At 42.3% G+C, this 22,241-nt stretch overlaps 2 protein-coding genes across 4 annotated transcripts in view; one reads left to right on the top strand and one right to left on the bottom strand.

Annotated features, from left to right (window-relative positions):
* Positions 1-2,196: 2,196 nt before the first annotated feature.
* On the top strand, positions 2,197-3,974 carry TEX38 (testis expressed 38). 2 transcript variants are annotated; one of them, XM_081488506.1, is made up of 2 exons: positions 2,197-2,281; positions 3,312-3,974. In XM_081488506.1, the coding sequence occupies exon 2, from the start codon at positions 3,358-3,360 to the stop codon at positions 3,841-3,843; it is 486 nt and encodes a 161-aa protein (XP_081344632.1). In that variant the 5' UTR covers positions 2,197-2,281; positions 3,312-3,357; the 3' UTR covers positions 3,844-3,974. The 2 variants fall into 2 exon arrangements, with proteins under 2 accessions (XP_081344632.1, XP_081344631.1); XM_081488505.1 differs by having other exon boundaries at positions 3,233-3,974.
* A 4,635-nt stretch (positions 3,975-8,609) lies between these two features.
* EFCAB14 (EF-hand calcium binding domain 14) overlaps positions 8,610-22,241 on the bottom strand; it is a 38,037-nt gene continuing 24,405 nt past the window's right edge. Inside the window, exons 5-12 of one of the 2 annotated variants that reach the window (XM_081488495.1) lie at positions 21,904-22,014; positions 19,654-19,758; positions 18,433-18,624; positions 18,131-18,271; positions 16,569-16,655; positions 14,189-14,300; positions 13,128-13,253; positions 8,610-9,339 (exon numbers count right to left, since the gene is read on the bottom strand). In XM_081488495.1, the coding sequence (XP_081344621.1) occupies positions 9,164-9,339; positions 13,128-13,253; positions 14,189-14,300; positions 16,569-16,655; positions 18,131-18,271; positions 18,433-18,624; positions 19,654-19,758; positions 21,904-22,014 (1,050 nt within the window). In that variant the 3' untranslated portion in view covers positions 8,610-9,163. The remainder of the gene's footprint in view (positions 9,340-13,127; positions 13,254-14,188; positions 14,301-16,568; positions 16,656-18,130; positions 18,272-18,432; positions 18,625-19,653; positions 19,759-21,903; positions 22,015-22,241) is intronic. The other variant, XM_081488496.1, reaches the window with a different exon arrangement.

Raw genomic sequence — 22,241 nt, 5'->3', positions numbered from 1 at the left:
AGATGGAACAGCAAGTGGAAAGGTCCTGATGCAGAAGCATGCTTGCCCTACTTGTGGAACAGCAAGGAAGTGACTGTGTGAAGGAGGCATGGGGACAGGCAGTTTGATTTTTCAGGGCTTTGTAGGCTTTGGTTGAGGACTTTGGTTTTAAATCTGAGTGAGATGGGGAGTCACTATGGGTTCTGAGTAGAGAAAGTGAAAGTAGCTCAGTCATTTCTGACTCTTTGCAGCCCCATGGACTATACAGTCCATGGAATTCTCCAGGCCAGAATACTGGAGTGGGTAGCCTTTCCCTTCTCCAGGGGATCTTCCCAACCCAGGGATGGAACCCAGGTCTCCTGCATTGCAGGTGGATTATTTACCAGCTGAGCCACAAAGGAAGCCCAAGAATACTGAAGTGGGTAGCTTATAAGTGCCACTTTTAAAAAGGATCATTCTGACTGCTGGTGGAATATAGGCTGTGGGGGACAAGGATGGAAGCTCTCCTAAGGGTGACTAATTTGTCCTAGTTTACCTGGCATTTCCCTGATTTTAGCATCAAAAGTCCTATGTCCTGGAAACTCCCTCAATCCCAGGCAATCGAGGATGGCTGGTCACACTATAGGGAGACCAGGTGAGAGAGGATGGGGCTTGCACTAAAGTGATGGTAATGGAACAGTGGTCAGATTCTGGGCATGTCTTGAAAGCAAAGCCTAAAGATTTTGCTACTGGAGTGAATGTGGGTGTGAGAAAATGAAGAGCATCAAGGATGACTGTCAGGGTTTTGGCCTGAACAACTGGAAGAAGTTGCCATTTACAGACAGGCTGGAAGATGGGCCATCAGGAGTTTGGGTTTGGACGAGGTAGTTTGAGATAACTTAATAGACTGGCTAGGAGGGATGTCAGTCAGGCTTTTGGGTATATGAGTCTAAAATTCTGAGAAATGATCTGGGCTAGAGGTGTAACAGTGAGAGTTGACAGTGTAGCTATGATATTTAAAGCCATGAGTCTGGGGGGGGGATCACTGAGGGAATGAATGTGGATAGAGGGCTGAGGACTGCGTCCTAGGGCACCTGACATTTAGAGATCAGGGAAAAGAAGGGAAACTAGCAAAGGAGACTGAAAAGCAGGAGCCAGTAAGCAGAGCCCAGATTAAGTGGAACCAGGAGAGAAATCTATGCTTATTATCCCCAGGTGCCATGCTGAAGGCTTATAGAGGGAAGTAATTAGATGGTGCCAAGAAGCCAATCTAAGCTTAGTGGTGCAGCCTACATGGAGGCTGACTTGGGCTTAGTTAGCTTTCTGAGCTGCCCATAACCTCAGGAGGTGTGAGCAAGTCCCTGACCCAAGCAGTTCCTAGGGATTACTGGTGCATAGAGAAGATCTGCTTCTAGGACTCAAGCATCTGCTGCGAGTTGGACTAGGCAACTCTCAAAGTGCCTTCAAACTGGACGTGGTGAAATTCTGGGAGCTGATGGAAACAACTGTCTGTCACAAAGTATGGGGTGTTGAGCTGAGCCTTCAAGGATAAGCAGGTGTTTGAGGATGTGGTGAGGGGGGGAAGTGGGGAGGGGCACTCCTAGGTGGAGGAGCAGTGTGAGCAAAGCTCCAGAGATGGGAATGGGCAGGGTCTGTTGAACAGTTACCTGGTCAGAAGGGAAACGTGTATGAAGGATGGGGAGGAAGGTGAGGCTGGAAAGAGATGTAGGGACAGATGGTGGGAAGCTCCCATAGGGCCAGATGCCCCAGAAACACTTGCCAACACTTGGCTGAAGGAAGGTGATTAAACAAAAGAGATTGTAAGAGCCAAGGAACGAGGTGATAACTCAATCATAGAAGACTTGAGGTCAGGGCTGCCCACTGCTCTGGGTGTACCCTGTCCCGGTCCCCATTTGGGACAGGTATCCATCAACTTTTCCTTAAAGCCTAGGGACACAGTAAGCTGCTGAGGGACCTAGGGCCCTGTCCTGGAGGCTGCTCTGTGGGTCAGGGGTAGAGGACTGACAATTCAGAGGGTGGGTCAAGCCCTGGTAGAAGCAGTAGAGGTGCGCAATGTCCAGGAAACACCACTGGTGGAGTCCCTTCCTTCCATTAGACTTTACAAATGCTGCCCCTGGGTGCTCGGAACTCAGTGTTCGGAACTCAGTGACCCGCCTTTAAGGAACAATGGGGTCTGGGCATTCTGGGGACTCCTATTGGCTAAACAGATGAGTAGGTGAGCTCCCTGTCCCCAGAGCCACCACCGAGTTACCAAGATTTAACTGTATGGATTCCCAAAGGGAGGACCTCAGCCTCCCTGGTGGTAAATGTGATCCCTTCCCAAACCCCTGCCACTTGCTTTGTGCCCTTAGGCTTGGGGCACTCAGGGAAGACATTTTGCCTGGATGGGAGTGATGACTGCCTGCATGGAAGAGTATTTAAGAGTTGGGACAGGGTTTACTCTACAAAATTAAGATTTCTTGAGGGCAGAGGCCATGGATCTCTGCCCACCCAGAGAATATCCCAGGACCATCTCAATTGAATGGTTAGGGTTTGGTGAAATGGGATGGGATACTGGTGTCCCATCCACTGGTAAAATTCTACTTTCTTGATGGGCTTTGCCTGCAGTGAGGCTTCTTATTCTGATGTTTTGGATGGGCCAGGGTTGGGATCCAGAGGCTTGAGTAAGCCTAGGCAGTCATGCTTCTCTAGACCTTACTTTCCTTATCTGTGAAGGGCTAAAGGTGGCCTCTTAAGCTCCCTGAAAATTCTGCTTTGACTGAATAAAAGAATGATGAAGCAAGTCAATGAGAAGAAAAGGAAGGAATGGAGAGAGTGGTTAAATGGAGGAGTTGTTGTTCAGTCGCTAAGTCGTATCCGACTCTGCGACCCCATGGATTGCAGCACACCAGGCTTTCATGTCCTTCACTGCTCCTAGAGTTTGCTCAAACTCATGTCCATTGAGTCGATGATGCCATCCAACCATCTCATTCTCAGTCATCCCCTTCTCCTGCCTTCAATCTTTCTCAGCATCAGGGTCTTCCCAATGAGTGGTCTCTTCACATCAAGTGGCCCAAGTATTGGAGCTTCAGCTTTAGCATCAGTCCTTCCACTGAGTATTCAGAATTGATTTCCTTTAGGATGGACTGGTTTGATAAGTGGAGGGGATGACTGGTAAAAGGGCTAAGGAGAGGAATGAGAAACAGCTGAGGTCCCCCCCCCAAAAAAACTACACCTTTCAGCCAGTTTATTCTTTTTTTCATATTGCCTTTAGTGTGGGTGTCACTGTACTTTGGATTCCTGGGGCTGTGTTCTGTGGTAATGGGCAGCTGCATTCTCTTTCTGCACTGGAGGAAGAACTTGCGGCGGGAAGAGCGTGCCCAGGAGTGGGTGGAGGTGATGAGAGCAGCCACATTCAGTTACAGCCCGCTGTTGTACTGGATTAACAAGCGACGGCACTATGGCATGAACACAGCCATCAATACTGGCCCTCCCCCTGCTGCCACCAACACTTCGACTGACGTCCAGAATTCAGATCACCCCTGGGAGCTGGATGTCCCTGAGAGGAGGAGCTATGCTGCTCAAGACAGCAGCCCCAAGATGGAGGCCCCTGGCCCCCTGCAACCTGCAGTGCAGCTGGCCCCACAGCAGCCCCTACCTTCTTCCCCAATGCTGCGGCCCCAGGCCAGCTCCCCACTCCCAATTCCCATCTTTCAGGAGGTGCCCTTTGCCCTCTCCCTGTGTAACCTGCCCCCAATGCTGAACCACTCTGTCTCCTACCCTTTGGCCACCTGTCCTCAAAGGAATGTCCACTTCAATTCCCTTCCCACAATGGCCCAGGGGGACCACTGCTTGAATGCCAAGCCCTTTGTTTCAGAACTGTAGCCTCTTCTCACTGAGGATGAGAGCTGGAGGTATCAGGGGCAGAACAGGAAATAGAGCTGACTTCAGGGAGGTGGTATTGACACAAGGCCAGGGCCCATGTGGATGTCACCTAATGAAAGATTTAAAAAGTCCAAGGCTCCATGTGTCTCATTTGTTGTTAGGAGGGCAGTGTCTGATGGAGGGCATTTTGCAAACCAAGCTAAAGGTCAGAGTCTCACCAACACCAGTGGGAATGACTGTGGGGAGACATATTGAGCCAGTACTTGTGATGGGCTCTACATCCCTCTATCCGTTGTTTCAGAACAAAACCATGTGCCAGACCCTGGGTTAGGTGCCCAAAAGCACTGCTGTTCTGTAGGACACTGAGCACAGCCACAAGAGTGACAGTCACGGAGGATGCACGAGCAATGGTGATTCGTAGTGGCCAAAACAAGTCAGTATGAAATCTATGAACCACACTGCACTGCTGCTTGAATTGCATTCTTTGTTAACATCTGTGATCTATTGTCTCTACATTATTTCTAATACAAGAACACTGTCAAACAGATATCACAACCTTTCTCTTACAGATCAAGAGTTTCCAAGGGTATTTCGCATATCATCTAAAAAAATATTTATTTTGGCTGTGCTGGGTCTTGGTTATGGTGCACAGGATCTTTATTTGAGGCATGTGAACTCTTAGTAGCGGCATGTGGTATCTAGTTCCCTGACCAGGGATTGAACCCAGACCCTCTGCATTGGGAGCAGAGTCTAAGCCATTGGACTACCAGGGAAGTCCATCATATCATGTTGCAGTCTCAAATTTATGTCTGCCTGGCATCAAAGTTCCTGATCTTTCCACCATTCACCATGGTCTCCATTCCCTAATGTCTTTTTTGAAAACTCTTGGAAAATGATTTGTGTGTGTAGGGCATGATTAACTTGGTTCACAGATTGACTTGGCAGAGGGCTGGCCAATCAATCCCCTAAAAGTACCCCCCCCTTTTTTTTAATTTAAAGGGATTCATGGCTTCTCCCAAAGTTAAGATCCAGTGCATGTGAATATTATTTTTTGTATCTTCTGGAAACTATTCTAAAAGGAGAGACAAAGATAATACTGGCTATTTGATCCCAGTTCAAATCTAAGAAAACTTAGTTCTGCTCCAGGATATAAAATTTTCCTTCACTTTGGAAATGAGAAAATCCCCTTACCATATTTATGAGCTAGGCTTTATGTATGGTTTTTCCTGAGAGGAAAGGCCTCTCAGATTGTGTGTGTGTAATCCCAAAATCTAGCAACCATGTAGAGCTAATTAAACATTTTTTCTTATGTGTGAAAAAAGCCCCAGCCTCTTCCTTTATGACCCTTATCTTGCAATGGATTTCAAGCCTTTTTCTTTCATTTTTCCTGAAGACATGGAATATTTCCTGTAAACATGCTCCTATAGTGAATCTCAAATTAAAAAGCAGGCCTAAGTGGAACTTCTCTGGTTGATGCAGAGTCAGGGGCTTTTCTCTTCCCCCACCCTGCCCACATCCCCACAGATGCCAAAATGCCTTCATTTCTTCAGGCCAAATCTGCAGATTCTTCAATGTTACTTTCTGTCCACCATCTGTTAGGCTTTGCATTCAAAAGGAGGAAGGAGTTCATAAGAATAAGGATCAAAGTAGATTTTTTTTTCTTAGTAATGGGGGGGGGTGAGCCTTTAATCATAGACACGGTGGAAGAAAAAAGCAATGTTTAATTTAGACAAATTAAAATGGTTTTATTACTGATATGAAATTAGCAAAGCCCAAATCAAGTGATGGAAATCTTGAATTCACTCTCTAAACAGAACCAAAACTGCTTAAACATTACCAAAATAGCTCCACTAAAGCAAAGTAGATTTACATTTCTTAATATGAGAAAACAACAAGGTAGGTTAGGTTCGTATAACAAACAATATACGCTCTATAAAGTCTCAGGAATACCCAAATGTGTTCTGGTTTGGATATGAAAGAGAGGACCCACATCTAACTGGTGTTGTGTTGGTAAGCAAGCCAATGAGGTGTGTAGCAAACAAAAGCTGTCACTAAAAACAACTCAACAGCAGGCCATTATGAATATGAGCCCATCTCAGTCAAAATCTTCAACTGTGACCGCCGAGATCAGAGCGGGAAGGGGGGCAGATGGGGCTCCGTCCAGCAACAAAGTGAGGGAATGCCGAAGGCAGGGAAAGCAGCTAGCAGCAGGTGGAGGGTGTCCATTCTTCAGCTGTGCTGTAAGACACAACCCTAAGAGCCAGGCCCTTCTCTGCCTGTAAGATGACACTACTATTTAGGGATCTAAGCCAGTTTCTCTCTTCGAGTCTTCTCTTCCTTTAATATATTGCCCCTCGATTTATGGGGGAGTCTCTCTAGGTAAACATTATACCAGATAGAAGGCAAAAGAAAAACAGGACCAAGAAGTCATGCCTTGGGTAACCAGATAGAAGGCAAAAGAAAAACAGGACCAAGAAGTCATGCCTTGGGTAACTTAGTAAAGCAGTAGGAGCTGCCAGAATGAAGAGAGAAAAAAGCATTTGAAATGAAAACCGAAACTACTAATTCTACTCAGCCTCCCTCTCAGGATTGAGGTGTGGCAGGTTAGGCTTGATTACAGGTCAACACACGCCGGGTAAGTTAAGACAACTTTCAAATAAAAATCCAAAATTAATACTGAACGATACTGATTCATGTTGATGTATGTTAAAACAAACAATATTGTAAAGCAATTATCCTCCAATTAAAAATAAAAAAACAATGAACAATATAGGCTTATGGGAATTCTTTTTTTAAGCCAACAAATATGCTTAACTTAGAGCAAAGGAATTCAAGATGTCCTAGTTCTGCCTGGGAGATATAGCACTTTTCCAGGCGGTGTGACAAGGGTATTCACAGGTCTGAGAGTGTAGAGGAACACCTCTGCCAAATTTGGTAGGGGAGAGGATGGTACCATCCACCTCGAGGTGGGAAGAACAGAGGATAAACTAAAAAGCACAGCTGATGCAAAAGAAAAGTACATACAAAGAGTAAAGGTGTCCTCAAAGTGTTTGCCTATGAATAAGAATTTGAAACTAAAAAGGACAAGCTACATTACCCTCAAGTATATTTCATATAAATCAATTCTCAAAAAAATACCTTCCAGGTATGGACATACTATTTATGGTACAATATATACAAATATAGCAGTATAATTTATTGCTAGAATTTTATTTGGTTGTTACAAAATCTGCAAGGGTATATATATATATATATATATATATTATAAAAAGGGGGGGGGCGTGAAAGGCAGCCAGAAGAGTAAGTATCTTCAAGTTACCTAAAGTGCCAGACTAATTTTATACTATATTTAAACCTTTCCAAGAACATAAAATAGCACAGAAAGGCAAAGGAATTAGAGAGAAGCATGAGCCATAATGAGGTAAGCAAACACATTCATAGGAAAAGACTTCATCCTGCCCTAACTAAATTTTAAAATCTCTAGGGAAAAAGAAAGGTTAGCCAACACCAAGCTGAACATCATGTGAAGAAAAAAACCAGCCCTTAAACATTTAAGGGTGCTCAACTGCATCCATGGCTAACAGGGAAACTTGGAAAAGTGAAAATGGAAATAAGCTCTACTAAAGAAGTCTGAAGGCTTCTCTAGTTTCTCCCTGACTTGGCTGACAGCACAGTTAAATTCTTCAGTTTCCCTTGTGTGTAGCCTGAAGATTGCTTCTAAGATCAACACAGCACAAACATAGGTGACATGGAGAAACAATTCCTTCTAGTCCAGGGACCTTTTAGTACCAGGGCTACAGAAGTATTTAATGGGAGGATTACATTTGCTTGTATTAGATTTGAAAAAACTTGCTGCCATCATGTGAAGCCCCTGCTCCAGGCCTGCCTGCCATGTTCTCTAGACAGAATCCTCTGGACAGAAAGCCTCTAGTTATTTCTGAGCTGCAGTTGTAAGGAAATGTAATATGATTTCAGGTGTTTCATTTTAGAACGTTTTTGGCCTTAGTCAGCCCACAGAGGAACACATTAGGTTCTTGGTTAAAGGAAAGGAAGGAAAGGAAAGGAAAGTCGCTCAGTCGTGTCCGACTCTTTGCGACCCCGTGGACTGTAGCCTGCCAGGCTCCTCCGTCCATGGGATTCTCCAGGCAAGAACACTGGAGTGGTTTGCCATTTCCTTCTCCAGGGGATCTTCCCGACCCAGGGATCGAACCCAGGTCTCCCGCATTGGAGGCAGACGCTTTAATCTCTGAGCCACCAGGGAAGTCCAGTTCTTGGTTAGCCCCCAGGTAAAAATCTCAAGAAGTTTCCTGGATCAGAATTAGAGGCAGTGCTTTCCTCTATAGTTCCTGAGTAGCCAGGCTGAGACAGTGGCCAAGGGACTGTGGCCCTGCCATTCAGAATGGAGATAGTATCAGAGGTGAAAATTGGTTAGAGCTTAAAGGTAGACTTGAGTGGGTGGGTGGGGGAAGATAATCTAGTTCACTTAGGGGGGAAAATGTGGCTCCTACTGGATTAACTTTTTATGCATATAAACCCTGAAACAGGATTAACATGAGAAAATCCCCAACAAGACTTCTGGTTCACAGGCTGGGATTAGCTGAGAGGACAGAACAAATAGCCAGATCTTACCTTCCTGAGTCTAGAAGCAACCCTGTCCCCACAGTGTCTGTTCTCTAAATCTATTCCCCCAGCACCAGGCCACACCCCATGGCAGCACCTAAAGATGTCTTAAGGAGACGGGGACATAGCTTCAAGCTGCTACCAGGTAAGATTAGCAATTTTTAATAACAAGTCATTTGTTCACATCCTGTTTCAAACCATTCTTCCCACTTCTCACAAAATATGCACAACTCTTTCATTTTAAATATTTACAAAGAGAAAAGGTCTATCTGTTAAAGGAAAGACATTTTCTGAGTCTGTATAAAGTGCAGCTAATTTAAGGCAAATTTATGTGAAATATAAAAGGTGGCTTAGTCTCTCTCTATATACACACTTTCCAGTTTTAAAAGATAAGGTCTCCTCCCGTCAGAAAAAGGAAAGAGAAAAAAAGAGGGTTTGACTTTTTTCTGGCAATTTTAAAATTAAGATCTTACTGGTTTCAGGAAATCATAGATTTCTAAATATCATAAGTAAAATGGTCTTTTTTAAAAAAATAACTTTTATACAGCTTTTTCAAACCAGTTAAAAGGTGACAATGTGTCTGCTACTGTAGTTTGGAGGACTGGAGGATTGATGGGTAGGTCAAGGGTTGTTTTTGTTAGCTGAGCAGATAAAAGGTAGTCCACAGCATACATCCACTTCTGAAATAAGCCTGATAAGGCTAGACACCTAAAGCTGCTCTCAGCTCCAGGAATGAGTATCTTCCATCTCCATCAGAATCAAACTCTTTCAAACGCTCTGGTTCTGGCCCAACAGATTCTAAGGAGTCCTTGATTTCCTGGTAGGTCAGCTTCCCATCCACATCCTGGCCAGTCTTATGGAATAAGCCCTGAAGATCTGTTAAAAAGGAATCACAAAAACACGTATATACCTATACGCATAGCTAAATTTAGTTAACAGTTTAAAAAGTAGTCTCAACTGAATTTAAAGCACTAAAAGAAAAGCTACTTTGCAGATTTTGTTCCCCAAAGGTAAAGTATAAGGTCTTACTAAATCTCAAAGAGGAATTCTTTTTGCTTTTTTAATTTTTATTTATTTATTTTTGGCTGTGCTGGGTCTTCGCTGCCTTGTGCAGACTGCTCCACTTGTGGCAAGTGGAGGCTGCTCTTCGTTGTGGTGTGTGGGCTTCTCATTGAGGTGGCTTCTCTTGTTGTGGAGCACAGGCTCCAGGCAAGCAGGCTTCAGTAGGTGCAGTAGCTGTGACACATGGGGCTTAGTTGCTCCGCGGCATGTGGAATCGTCCTGGACCAGGAATCAAACCTGTGCCCCAGCACTGCAGGTGGACCCCTATCCGCTGAGCCACCAGGGAAGTCCCTGAAAGACTAATTCTTGATCCTTTAAGGCTGAGAGAATACTGTAGGGCACCATCCTCCCAAAACAGAAGCAGTGACAGATAATCACAGGAGAAGTGAATGGACTAGCTTTCTCTCTATGCAGGGCCTTTAAGATTTTCCATATTTTATTCATATGTTGAAGGGGTGGAAGGGACTGCAGAAGCCTAAAGAGCTAACTGATAGGAGCTCTGATGGCCTATAAAACAGACTACGGCATACTGTCAATTCAGTAGTTATTATATAACCCAGCAGTTCCATTCCTAGGGTATAAACTCAAGAGAAATGAAAACGTGTGTCTACACAAAAAGTTGTAAATGAGTGTTCATAGCTTCATTGTTTCTAATAGTCAAAATGTAGTATATCCATAGGATGGAATATTATTCAGTCAAAAAAGGAATGAAGTATTGTTGCACGCCACAAAATAGATAAACCTTGAAAACATTGTGCTAAGTGAAAGAAGGATATTGAAAGAAAGAAGCACATATAAGACCATGTATTACATGATTCCACTTATATGAAACACCCAGAATTGGCAAATCAAAAGAGAAATTGGTTGAGAGATTAGTGGTTGCCAGGGGTTGGGGGAAGGGGGATAATAGGATGTGACTATTCTCTTTCTGAGACTGACCTTCCCCACTCTCCCACCCTGCCCAAGAGTGGACTCTGTAATGAATACCTAGGAGGGCCAACTGTTTATATAATGTTTAACAAGGGCTTGACTGTGTCCCCACAGAATGACTTCAGTCTCTGGAACAGACTTATGGACATGGGGGAGCAGGGAAAGAGAGGGAGACAAATGGAGATTGTAGCGTGGAAACATATAGATAGCCAGTGGGAATTTGCTGTATGACTCAGGAAACTCCAACCAGGGCTCTATGACAACCCAGAGGGGTGGGAAGGGGTGAGAGGCAGGAGGGAGGTTCAAGAGGGAGGGGACATATGTATACCTATGGCTGAGTCATGTTGATGTATGGTAGAAACCAATACAATATTGTAAAGCAGTTATCCTTCAATTAAACATAAACAATAAAAAAAAAAATAGATTCAGTCTCTAATACCAGAGGACAGTACCGTCAAGCAATTTTGTAGACAACCTTTTGTATAAGTCCCTACTTTCAGTCCTAAGAGCCCCAGCAAAGCAGCTATATAAAGCTCTCTGAAAGCCAGGAAAGCAATGAGACACTTGTTCCCAATTCCTGCCACCAAGTGGTCAACTGGAAAATGGTTTTTGTGTGTGTGTGTGTGCATGTGTACACATGGGGCATGAGTTTATAGAACGTGCTATGCACTCTGCAAGAGTATTCTAATAAAAATCAGATTGTTGCCTCAGGTCATTTAAAAAATGTAGTCATTCAAAAGTGTGCACCATCTATATCAGGGATTAAAGTATAAATGTTAAGATGGCTATTTCTTAATCTAACAGTCTTTCCTCCTTTTATTTCATCAATTCTTGATGTAAAAATGAAGAGCAAGAGGAGGCAACTTGTGTTGCCAACAAACACAACTTAACACTGTCCTGTCTCCCCAGGAAACAGAAAAAAATTGGGGATAGGGAAGAAAGTATTTAAATGGCAATATCAATTTTTTAAAAAAAATTTTAATTGAATGATAATTGCTTTACAGAATTATGTTGTTTCCTGTCAAATATTCAACATGACTCAGCCATAGGTATACATATGTCCCCTCCCTCCGAACCTCCCTCCCGCCTCTTACCCCTTCCCACCCCTCTAGGTTGTCATAAAGCCCTGGTTGGAGTTTCCTGAGTCATACAGCAAATTCCCACTGGCTATCTATTTTACATATGGTAATGTAAGTTTCCATATTACTTTCTCCATACATCTCACCCTCTCCTTCCTCCCCCCGCCAAGTCTGTAAGTCTGTTCTCTGTGTCTGCTTCTCCATTGCTGCCCTGCAAATAAATTCATCAGTACCATCCTTCTAGATTCCATATATATGTGTTAGTATACAATACTTATCTTTCTCTTTCTGACTTACTTCACTCTATATAATAGGCTCTAGGTTCATCTACCTCATTAGAACTAACTCAAATTAAATGGCAATGTAAATTTAAGTCTTCTATGCTTTAAGAATTAATTGTAACCTGTAGATAACTTATTCACTTAACAAATATTCACATGTACCAGGAACAACGATAGGGCCTGGGAGTGAAGTTAAATGTTATAGCTCCCCAGGAAATTACAGCAGCGTGACACGTGCAAACATAAGATACTGTGAGTACACACACAGGAGGAGCCTAGTCCAGTCCTAGGAGGTAAGAAAATGTTTCCTGGTGGAAGGGTTTCTAAAGTGAGGTGAAGAGTCAGGCAGAGAGGGTGATAGGAATGCGTGATTTTCCAGGCACTTATCAAGTGCAAAACCACAAAGAGGGACGGAACACACACTGCTGGAAGCAAGACAAACACATTCCTCTGTGAATCAGATCCTTCCTACTAACATTTATCTTGCCGATTTTCAGCCAAAGATCCCTCATTTTTGGAGGACTTCTGACAAACAGGGTTTACTTTTACTTTTACTTTGCTAGTCACACAGTATTATGTTTGCTTGTCTTCTTCACTGGACTGTTATATCCACGGGGAAAGTGAGACTGTATCTTCTTATACTGTATTCTTACTGCTTACACTGGGTCTAACTAGGTACTCATGGAATGACTGAAGACTCTAAAAAACATTCACAGAGAGATAACATAGTGCAGTGTGGTTAAGAGTAAAAGCTTCGTTGTCAAACTGCCTTGGTGTGAATTTTGCCTCATCAGTTATTGGCTGTGTGGACTTCAGGCAATTCCCTATCGGTAAAATGGGTATAATACATGACTACTGATAGTCCCAGGATTGTTACCAGCATTATATGATATAATGCATATCAAGTATCTAGCCCACAGGAAGTGCTCAACAGTGTTAGATATCAATCTTTATCTTACAAGTTAAAAAAGTTAGAAAGTTACAACTTTGAGCTATTTCCTCTGCTGCTGCTGCTAAGTCGCTTCAGTCGTGTCCGACTCTGTGCGACCCTATAGACGGCAGCCCACCAGGCTCCGCTGTCCCTAGGATTCTCCAGGCAAGAATACTGGAGTGGGTTGCCATTTCCTTCTCCAGTGCATGAAAGGGAAAAGTTAAAGTGAAGTCGCTCAGTCGTGTCCAACTCTTAGCGACCCCATGGACTATAGCCTACCAGGCTCCTCCGTCCACGGGATTTTCCAGGCAAGAGTACTGGAGTGGGGTGCCATTGCCTTCTCCGTATTTCCTCTATCACTCCATAATATAAAAATTTTACCTTCGATGCTAGAAATTCCTGGAAGGGAAACAGGTCTTAGCTGGACAGCTTTCTCAATCTGGTCTCCAAGAGACCGTGGGAATTTTGGCAATGTTGATGGCTTTGATGTGAAATTCTGTACTTGCTCTGTAACAAACAATATACAGTTTTAGTATTACCAGTCTGACATAAAATTAAACCAATATTGAAGGTCACCTTCAAACTTTAATATTCAGTATTAAAGTTTGAAGCTGTGGTCCCAACTGGATGCTCTTACAGTACAAGTTAGCATTACACGTGTTTAGAGGTTGAGAGTTCAAGCTGCAGTGAGAAAAGCACTGGGGATTTGACATCATAGGAACTCTGCTAAGAGCCTGATTTTAGTGTATGTGTCACCAGACCGGCTATGCTGAAAGAGCGCTACCATACAATTATGTAGCACAATGTCAGGGCAAGGCCTCCCACTGTACTTTGTCTCCCACGTAAAAGAGAGTAACAGAAGTTGTATTGCTTTCCCCCAAATGAAAAATATTTGTGGGCGGGTAGAGGTCAAAACGAACATAATCTAGTGCCTTGGTTACATCATGAAGTAGCACCAGCAGAGGTTGATGCAACTGCTAGTATCGATTAGGTTATGTCCCTGCCTAAAGTCAAAGGCCCTTCCAACCCAATGATCCCACTGTTATTACTTGTTAATGGCTTTTCAGGAGGACTAATATTTATTTTTAAGTAAATGTTATGCACTTACAGAAATGAAGACTCCCGTAAACAACATTTAGGGCTGGTTTAATACACACTATGACAGTAATGTTTTTGCCTATAATTGGATGCAGACAGCATGGAGAAGTCTATTTCCAGCTAAACATTACCCATTCTTCCCTTAATAGACTGGAGTACAAATCATGTGCAAAATGGGTTTTTTCTAAATGAAAGCAAAGTGTAGCAGCTTCAACTCGGTGCGCTCAGGCATCATTCACTCCGTGCCATCAGTCCTGCCAGAACACCTTTCCCCATTTCCCGTGTGGGAGGCGAGCTGCCCAAGCCTGCGTGAAATATTCAGAAGCCAATCCTGAATATCTTACCTTCATTGGCAGTCTCTGGAGGCCTGCTGCTCTCAGGTTTGTTTGTGAGAGCACTTATCAGCTGCAGTTTCTCTCTAAGCTTAGATACCTGAGACTCTGAACTATCTTCTTTCTGTCCAAAACAAAGATCATAGAAGATTTAAGGCAGAAGGAGGACCTCATCTGATTCTTCATGATGTTTCCAAAGCCTAGTTAGCCTGTAGTTCTTGACCCCAAATAGGCTCCCTCTGAGGGCAATGAAGGAATGAATCAATAATTACTACAGACATCTTTAGTACTCAGTGTTGATGAGGGCTGGGCTGGATTTGAGCCTAGACCATTCAGGGAACATTATGGCACAAATAATCTGATTTGCTGTGTGCACCTGGCAGCTGGGGAAGGCATGCCAGCAGTAAAGGAATGCACACTTGCTCAGGTGCCTTCATGACACCCATTTCCTAAATGGGCAGGATCCTGTTGTCTAGGAACTATTTCATACTAACTAAATAATTTTTTTGAGTAGCTTACTCCACCTTGTGACTATACCACTTTAGGCAGAGTTTCATGCTCTTATCACCTTAAAAAAAAAAAGCAACCAGACCACAAGTATTCCTTTGATCTGCCTTCTCGTCCCCCATGATAACTATTCAACTGGTGGCAGGAACTGTTAGGAACATGAAAGAATTGTAGTATTTCTAATTCAAGGCCTTACTTGTATCTTTAAAAAAAATTTTCCCCCCTCCTCTGCCTCATTCCTAGATGATACAGTGGCATATAAAAAATACAATTAATTATAAAAAGAGAGAAGTCTGGTTTCTATGAAGTAATTTTCTAACTGCATAGGCTAGTATGAAAGGTCCTGATCCTATGTCTAATTACAATATTGACCACTATGTTTCTTTCATTCAACATATATTTACTTATTTTTCTCCTATCCTTATTCTATACTAACAGTTACTGTATAGTAGAAGGAAATGGCAACCCACTCCAGTAATCTTGCCTGGGAAATCCCACGGACAGAGGAGCCTGGCAGGCTATAGTCCATGGGGTCACAAGAGTCAGACACAACTTATCGACTAAACCACCACCATGGCTCACTCTTAGTTTATTTAGGGAGTCAAAATATGGATATATATAGCTAAAACTAGGTACTAAATGCTTGAATAATTTATGGCAAGGAGAAATTGCACTTTGCTAGGATGCTTAGATGAGGCAGCACTAAGACATCGGGGTAACAGTTAAAAATCACAAAGTGTCAGAAAGTACAGCCAAAAAATTCGGGCAAAAATGTGTACTAGCTCTATTTTATTCAAATATTTACTATCAAAATCTGAACTGTTGTTGAAATCACTACTATTTTCCAATAGCAACCACCTGTTACTTTTTTTGTGCTCAACATTTTTATCTGGATCTTAAATTTCTCTTGTCATTCTCTAGGTGAAGTTCAAATTTTTTTTGGTAGCAGCAGTTAGAAAACTCAACAAAAACCTTACAAAGCACTAAAATGTTATTTTTATCTAGATAATACAAAACTGTTAAGAACAAGTATAGATGGAAAGCATTATACTGAAAACTGTCTGATATATGGTTCATTTCCAAGTTCATTTCCTGTGAACTCACATCCTTGGACTTATCAAATGCAATGTGCATATGAAATGATATTTCAGTAACTCAGTCACGATCTTCCTGGCTTTTCCTTTATCTTAACCCAGGTCTTATAATACTAATATTACACAATACCCTAATCACAGAGAATGTTGAAAACACCCTTTCTTTCTGGGGACATCAAAACGTATCAGATTGTCTGTCTTATCTAGACAATATATCGGGGAGAAAGGAAAAAAGGGAAGGTACAAGGTGAAGGGAACTGGCTGAAGCTTAAAGGGACTTTGTATGCACTGAGACTACAATCTTTTCTCCCCTCTTCCATTCCCCCAAAGATTGTAATCTTAACAACAAGAAATAATTTTTAGTTTAGGTACCATTTTTAGATAATTTATGCCTCTGTTCCCCATCAACAGTACAGAGAACTTACTGTCTTAGCTTAAAAGTCCCTTCCTTAGGGAAGTCTTCCTGTTCTGTTAACACTCTGTGATATCCTATACTTTTCCTCTGTAGCACTTATATTCCACTCAATTATGTGTTAATGATCTTTTGATTGATGGACTTTGAGCTCCACCACAAGAGCGGTCACATGTCTATCCTGCTTACTGTGGTCACCCCAGCTTCTAGCAGAGAGCTTGGCATGGGGCAGGTGCCTGATTAAGTATTTGCTTATTTACTAATATACTAACTACTGTGTCTTGAAGTTGCAGCAAAAAAGACTGAAGTGCTCCCTTTGAGAAAGAACCAGATGCCTATGCATTTACTCTTACTTCAGAGAAAGCCTCTTATTATTTACCTTTAAGCCCTGGGATTTTACTGGCTCTATTCTGTTGGTCACTTGATGCAAAGACTCTCTCTTCAGAGTGGCAGCTCTATCATTCACCTTAAAGGGTAAAAGGAACAAAATGAGAGAAGATTAAAGGAAAACATGAAAACTTAAGCAACATTTAGGACTTTTTAACCAAACTTGCCAAACTTATTTAAGGGGTCTCAGAACACTCAACAGAAATACCAGCAGGAGAATAAGAGGAGAGGGAGAAAGGTCTGAGAGAGACAAAGCTTGAAACTGGTGTTTCTAGTTGTTTCCATCACAAACTTCAAAAAGCGACAGAACTTTAACCCAAAACCATGCTGGGTATGATACAGTTGGAAAAAACAGTAGGACAGATGGTACTATTAGCAATTTCCTCTTCTGGAGAAAAATAGAGTGGGGAGGGGAGGGACAGTATGGGGAGCTTTACGGCTGATGAGTTTTCACAATAAGCCTTGAAAACCAACCTTCAAGGCCTAATACTCATCAAATCATCCCAAATTCCTAGCCTCTATCGTCCTTAGTTTAGCTAAGTTCAAAAGGACTTTTTGAAAGAAGGCTCCTTTAATCTTCCCAGCTTTGTAGTAAATTACACACCCCTGGAAAGGAGGAGGAGGAACGGGTCCTCCTCCTCTAATCTCAAAGTCAAGGCCAGGCAACTTGCCAAGGCTGCACTGTGGCAGAGCCAGTTCAAAGGTTGTTTTCTATGTGCCAGAGCTTGACGTTACTTGTGGGCTTGCTTCCAGCTTTGGCAGTTACTTGATTTACAGTACAATGTCCTGTATTTGGTTTCTATTTCTACATATGCCTATGTCTTTGCTGTATGAAATTTTTAAGGGTGGGGCTTGCAGCTATTAAAAAATAACCCACATGGATTCCAAACAGTGCATATGTGAAAGGTGATTTTTTAAAAAAGAAAAGAAAAAAAAACCTCACCACATTTGATTTGCAGAAACATAAAAACCAGTAAACCATACAATCTGTCAGCATCAGTGACTCAGTACATCATTCGGGTTCCGCTTGAGTAAAATGAGAGGATGGACTCAATGATCTCTTTAGGGGAGGAGCTGGTCTGACCTGACGTGTCTTAAACAGCTTTCCTGAAATTTTCTGCAATGTCAGATGCAGACTGAAACAGGACAAATCTGAAAGCCTAGTTTGGGCTTAAAGAAACAAGATTCTCTAGTTACTGTCACTGTCATTGTTCATACCCTTAATAACATTTTTTTTTAAGTCCTGATTTTTTTTTTTTTTAATTTGGCTGTGCCGAGTCTTATTTGTGGCATGTGGGATCTAGTTCCCTGAGCAGGGATTGAACTGGGGCGCCCTGCATTGGGAGCATGGAATCTTAGCCAGTAGACCACCAGGAAGTCCCAAACTGAAGTAGAGTTGATTTACAGTGTTGCATTAGTTTTCAATGTACAACAAAGTGATTCCAATTTCATGTACGTATATATATTTTTTCAGACTTTTTTCCATCCTTAGTAACTTAAAAAAGAAAAGATCAAGAAGACTTTCCTTGGAAATATATGCCGGAGCTTCCCTACCAGATGAGTCACCAGCAACACAAAAGGAGGCTTGTCATCTTTGCCAATAACTTGTGGGGAGGCCTTGGCAAGCAACTGAACCTCTCCACATCTCCCTTCCAAATCAGGACTAACACCGTCTGTGCCATTCACATCATAGAGCTAGTGTAAGGATTAAAGGAGACAGGATTAAGCACAACACAAATGTGGAGCCTCTCAAGTATGCCAAAGGTCGGTGTCTGAAAAGGTGGTGGAATGTCATCTGTGTACAGACAAAACACACTGCAACATAGAACACATCAAAAAGAGGGGAAGAGGCTTACCATGCTGGAGGACAGGTTCGCTTGCTTTTCTACCTTGCTCATAGCAACCAGATCTCTTTCTATCAAGTTGACTCTCTGGGTAAGATTACTGACGCTCTCATTCATCCCCTCGAGTTTAAGATCATTCTGTCTCTGGTACCCCACTCGGGCACTGTTTACTTCCTCTAAAAAGCTGTGGAGGTACAGGATATCCTGGAGTGGAAATAAATCAAGTTATGGAATCCAGCTAAAGACATGTACTAGACAAGCAGGGGAGTAGCAGTGAACAACCCTTATTTTGTCAAGTTACTGAAGTAAACTCCTTTCCCTGCTCTAGACCATCGATCGTCTGTCTCTGCTTTGTCCTTCCACTCTGAACTGCTCCCAGTTGACTCCTGCTGGAATTATCTGACCTCAGCTCGACAGGATGGGGAAAGAGGGAAGAGACTACCCACATGCTTCCCTCTCTGGTCCTAGAAAGCTGAGAGCTTGGGAATTGATTTCCCAATGTTTACCTCACCTGCTGGCGAGAAGCTTGCTGGGTTATTAACTGAAATGCTCATTAACCTAATATCTCAGAACAAAACCACCATCAGAACAATACCAATTACTGAATTGGCTCATGTAGCAAAACCGTAACAGGTAGTGCATTATTTAGTATAAGATTCAATTATTTTTATTGACATTCTCCAGTACTGATTGCTATTTAAAAAGGAATGATGACTACAGGCTTTACAGGGCATTAAACTCAGTACAAGAATTCTTCTTAGTGAAGATTTCTTTTATTCTCTTTAATGTGATTCTGAACTCAATATTCTTTTCCCTCCTCTGGTCTTTCATCTTTAGAAACTCTTCATTTTCAAGGATATGCTTTCTACTGTTCTAAACTGTGACTCAAAACAGCTATCATTTTAATCTACTATACACCCATCTTTAATTTGTCCAGATTGCTATTTTCCAAAAACAGTTTCAGGATAATCTGGTCACTCTATGACTTTCAAGATGTGAAAAGGAATTTACTCCATTGATGGACATGTAGGGAAAAAAAAAAGCAGTGTGTCAGGGAGACAGGCAGCATGTTGGATCCCTGACAGAGCCACACGTACCCTCTCTCTGCTTAGCTCTCAGGCAGGCAAACGTGTGCAAGAGATGCTGAGGGACCACAACACGGAGCCCACAATACTCAGGTCACCTTCAGAGTATAGTGTGGTCACAAGGGAGTTAAACCAGGGTCAAAAGTACCTCTTTCAAATTCTCACTGTGGGTTTTATTGTCAAGTTCAGATATAGTGGAAGGTGGTGGAATGATCTGGTTGCTTCCATTGGTCTCCTTCAAGGTGTGCTGATTCTGTTAACAGGAACAGAGGTTGGTATAGGCAATAAGTACTAATAATAACTACATGTACTTATTCATCAGGGATGGCCCTGAACATTCCAGCTTCTTACAGGGGCATTCACAGATTAATCAACAATTATTTTCTGAAAGCCTTAGTGTGATCAGTCCTGTGCTAGGCCTGAGGGCACCAGGTACTTCTGGGGAGGCCTGGCCTCAAGCCTGGACTGGACCAGCAGCACCCAGACTACGTCAGGGAACTGAGGTCCTGTTTCTTAGCCTCAGAATGAGAAACTGAGAATAAACTCCCTAAAAACTAGGTCTTCTCTCCCAGTTCGCTTTATTCTCAGAGAAACTACAGAACCACTGTATCTCCCAGGGCCAACTCAGTCTGAACCTGGTTAGTGTCACCATTTTCCCAGAACTAAAGAGATCTGTACATTCAAAGAACAGCCAGTCATGGAACCACTGGCTTTGGGCATTGAGCAACATAATCAACCATGCACATTATTAACTTTTCAGTTTGTACAGCACATCCAAGAGTTATGTTTAAAGGTTACCCTTCCTTTCTCATTCCATTCCCACTGCTCAAGACTCTTTCTGAAGAGACTGAAGTATGACATGTTTATATACACTTTTCCCTCCAACAGAAAATGTTTGTACGGCTTATTCAATAGTAGGATTACCACTGGCAACCACGGAAGTTTAAAAGATGCAAATTTAATGATAAGAGTATGCAACTGGCCAAAATAAACTGTTTTCCTTGAAATTTGAAATCCTAGTACATTGTCAACTCTGCTTCTATAATAATCAAATGGTAAAATAAAGAAAAGGAGAGGAGGAGGAAAAAAAGAAAAAATAATCCCATGGTTCTATAAAGTATGAATTTTTGAGTTAGGAAAAAGTATTTTAGAAAATAACTACTTTGAGAAAATGCTCAAGCTATTAAAATAATGATAATGATAATAATAATAATAATAATAATAATAGCTGTTGGGTTAGAGAAACCTTTATTATTATGGATCACACAGTTACAGGGTAGAATTCGAATTAGAATCCAGGGTGTCTGGACATTCAGATCAAGGCTTTTTTCTTCTGGGTCAGCCCCACCAAATGAAAATGAGGACTACTTGTTCTGAAGAAAATGAAAAACCCTCCTTTCCAGAGCTCTAATATAGCCCAGGTCTCCTTGGTACAAACTGCTTAGTTTAAACTTGAAACTCCAAAGCTTGAAAACAACATGTAGGGGAGATCTAGAAATTGGTGGAGAAGCTAGGGAACTTTTGTGTGCCTTGAACCATCCTGATTTCACATATGGATAACTCTTCTCTCTGGCAGGACAGTGAGTGCTGTGCCATTCTTTTTCATCCTTCATAAACCTTTCGTGGAGAGGAGTATCCATTAGGAGATAAATTAAAGCCTCTGAAGGACTGAGATAGCTTACATTGGCACAGCAGTACGAGAAATTTGAAAGCAATTCCTGAACACTGCAGGGGTTTTGCTTGTGTCTCAGTTATCTGTTGCTGTATAACAAATCATCCCCAAACTTGGTGGCTTAAAACAATAGCTTACTATTTCTCATGATTCTGTTGGTTGACTGGGCTCAGAGCAGGTGGGGCAGCATCCTGCTTCACATGGTGTAGCCTGAGGTCATCCATGCAGCTGTAATCTGAATGGGAGACTGGCTAAAACTGGAACACCCAAGCTGGCCTTTCACCCTCTGGAGCTCCTCTTTGCTTGGCTGCTAATCATTCCACAGTCTAAGAGCCCTGCCCCAACTCTTGATCCACAGAAGAGTGAGAAATAATCCAGTGTTGTTTTAAGCCACTAAGTTTTAGGGTGATTTGTTATGTAGCGATAAGTAAGACACTTCCCCACCCTCTTTCCTTCTTTTCCATTTTATTTCTGACACAGTCCACTCAGAGAATGGTATCTTAGTGCTGTACCTCCTTCACCACATTTGCAAAAGACTAGGCTTTTAATCCTATCTAACTTAGTTTACAGATTGTAGAAAAATCAATAAACACTGTCTATTGTATCTTTTAAAAAGGCGCTTAGTGTGGTCTGTTTAGGTAAGTGGAAAGTTAGGATCACCTGATAAGACAGAAAAGGGCAGGCGGGAGTGTGCTGACTTTCCGTAGCATTTGTAGATTTCCTTACCATGTCACTCTGTAGTAGCTCGACGGTTTTCTTGTGTTCATCCACAGTCTTCTGTATTGCCTCCACAGCAAGATGGACGCTATTTAAAGTGTTGCCAATAGAAGCTACACTCTGAACAGAAACATGGAGTAGGGTCAGGTGTGTTTTAATAGCTTTATTATGACAACTGATAAACAATAAACTGAACATTTTAAAAATGTATAACTTGCTAAATTTTGACACACACACATCTGTGAAACCATTACTGCAATCAAGATAATAAACATCAATCATCCCCAAGTTTCCTCACACCCCTTTGTAATTCATTCCTCCCCACTGCCAGGCAACCACTGATCCAC

The sequence above is a fragment of the Giraffa tippelskirchi genome, chromosome 5, assembly GCF_054371585.1.
Source record: "Giraffa tippelskirchi isolate mGirTip1 chromosome 5, T2T-mGirTip1v1.2.pri, whole genome shotgun sequence".
Lineage (NCBI taxonomy): Eukaryota > Metazoa > Chordata > Mammalia > Artiodactyla > Giraffidae > Giraffa > Giraffa tippelskirchi.
The sequence above is the reverse complement of the archived record's forward strand: the minus strand, read 5'-3'. Positions and strand labels throughout refer to the sequence as shown.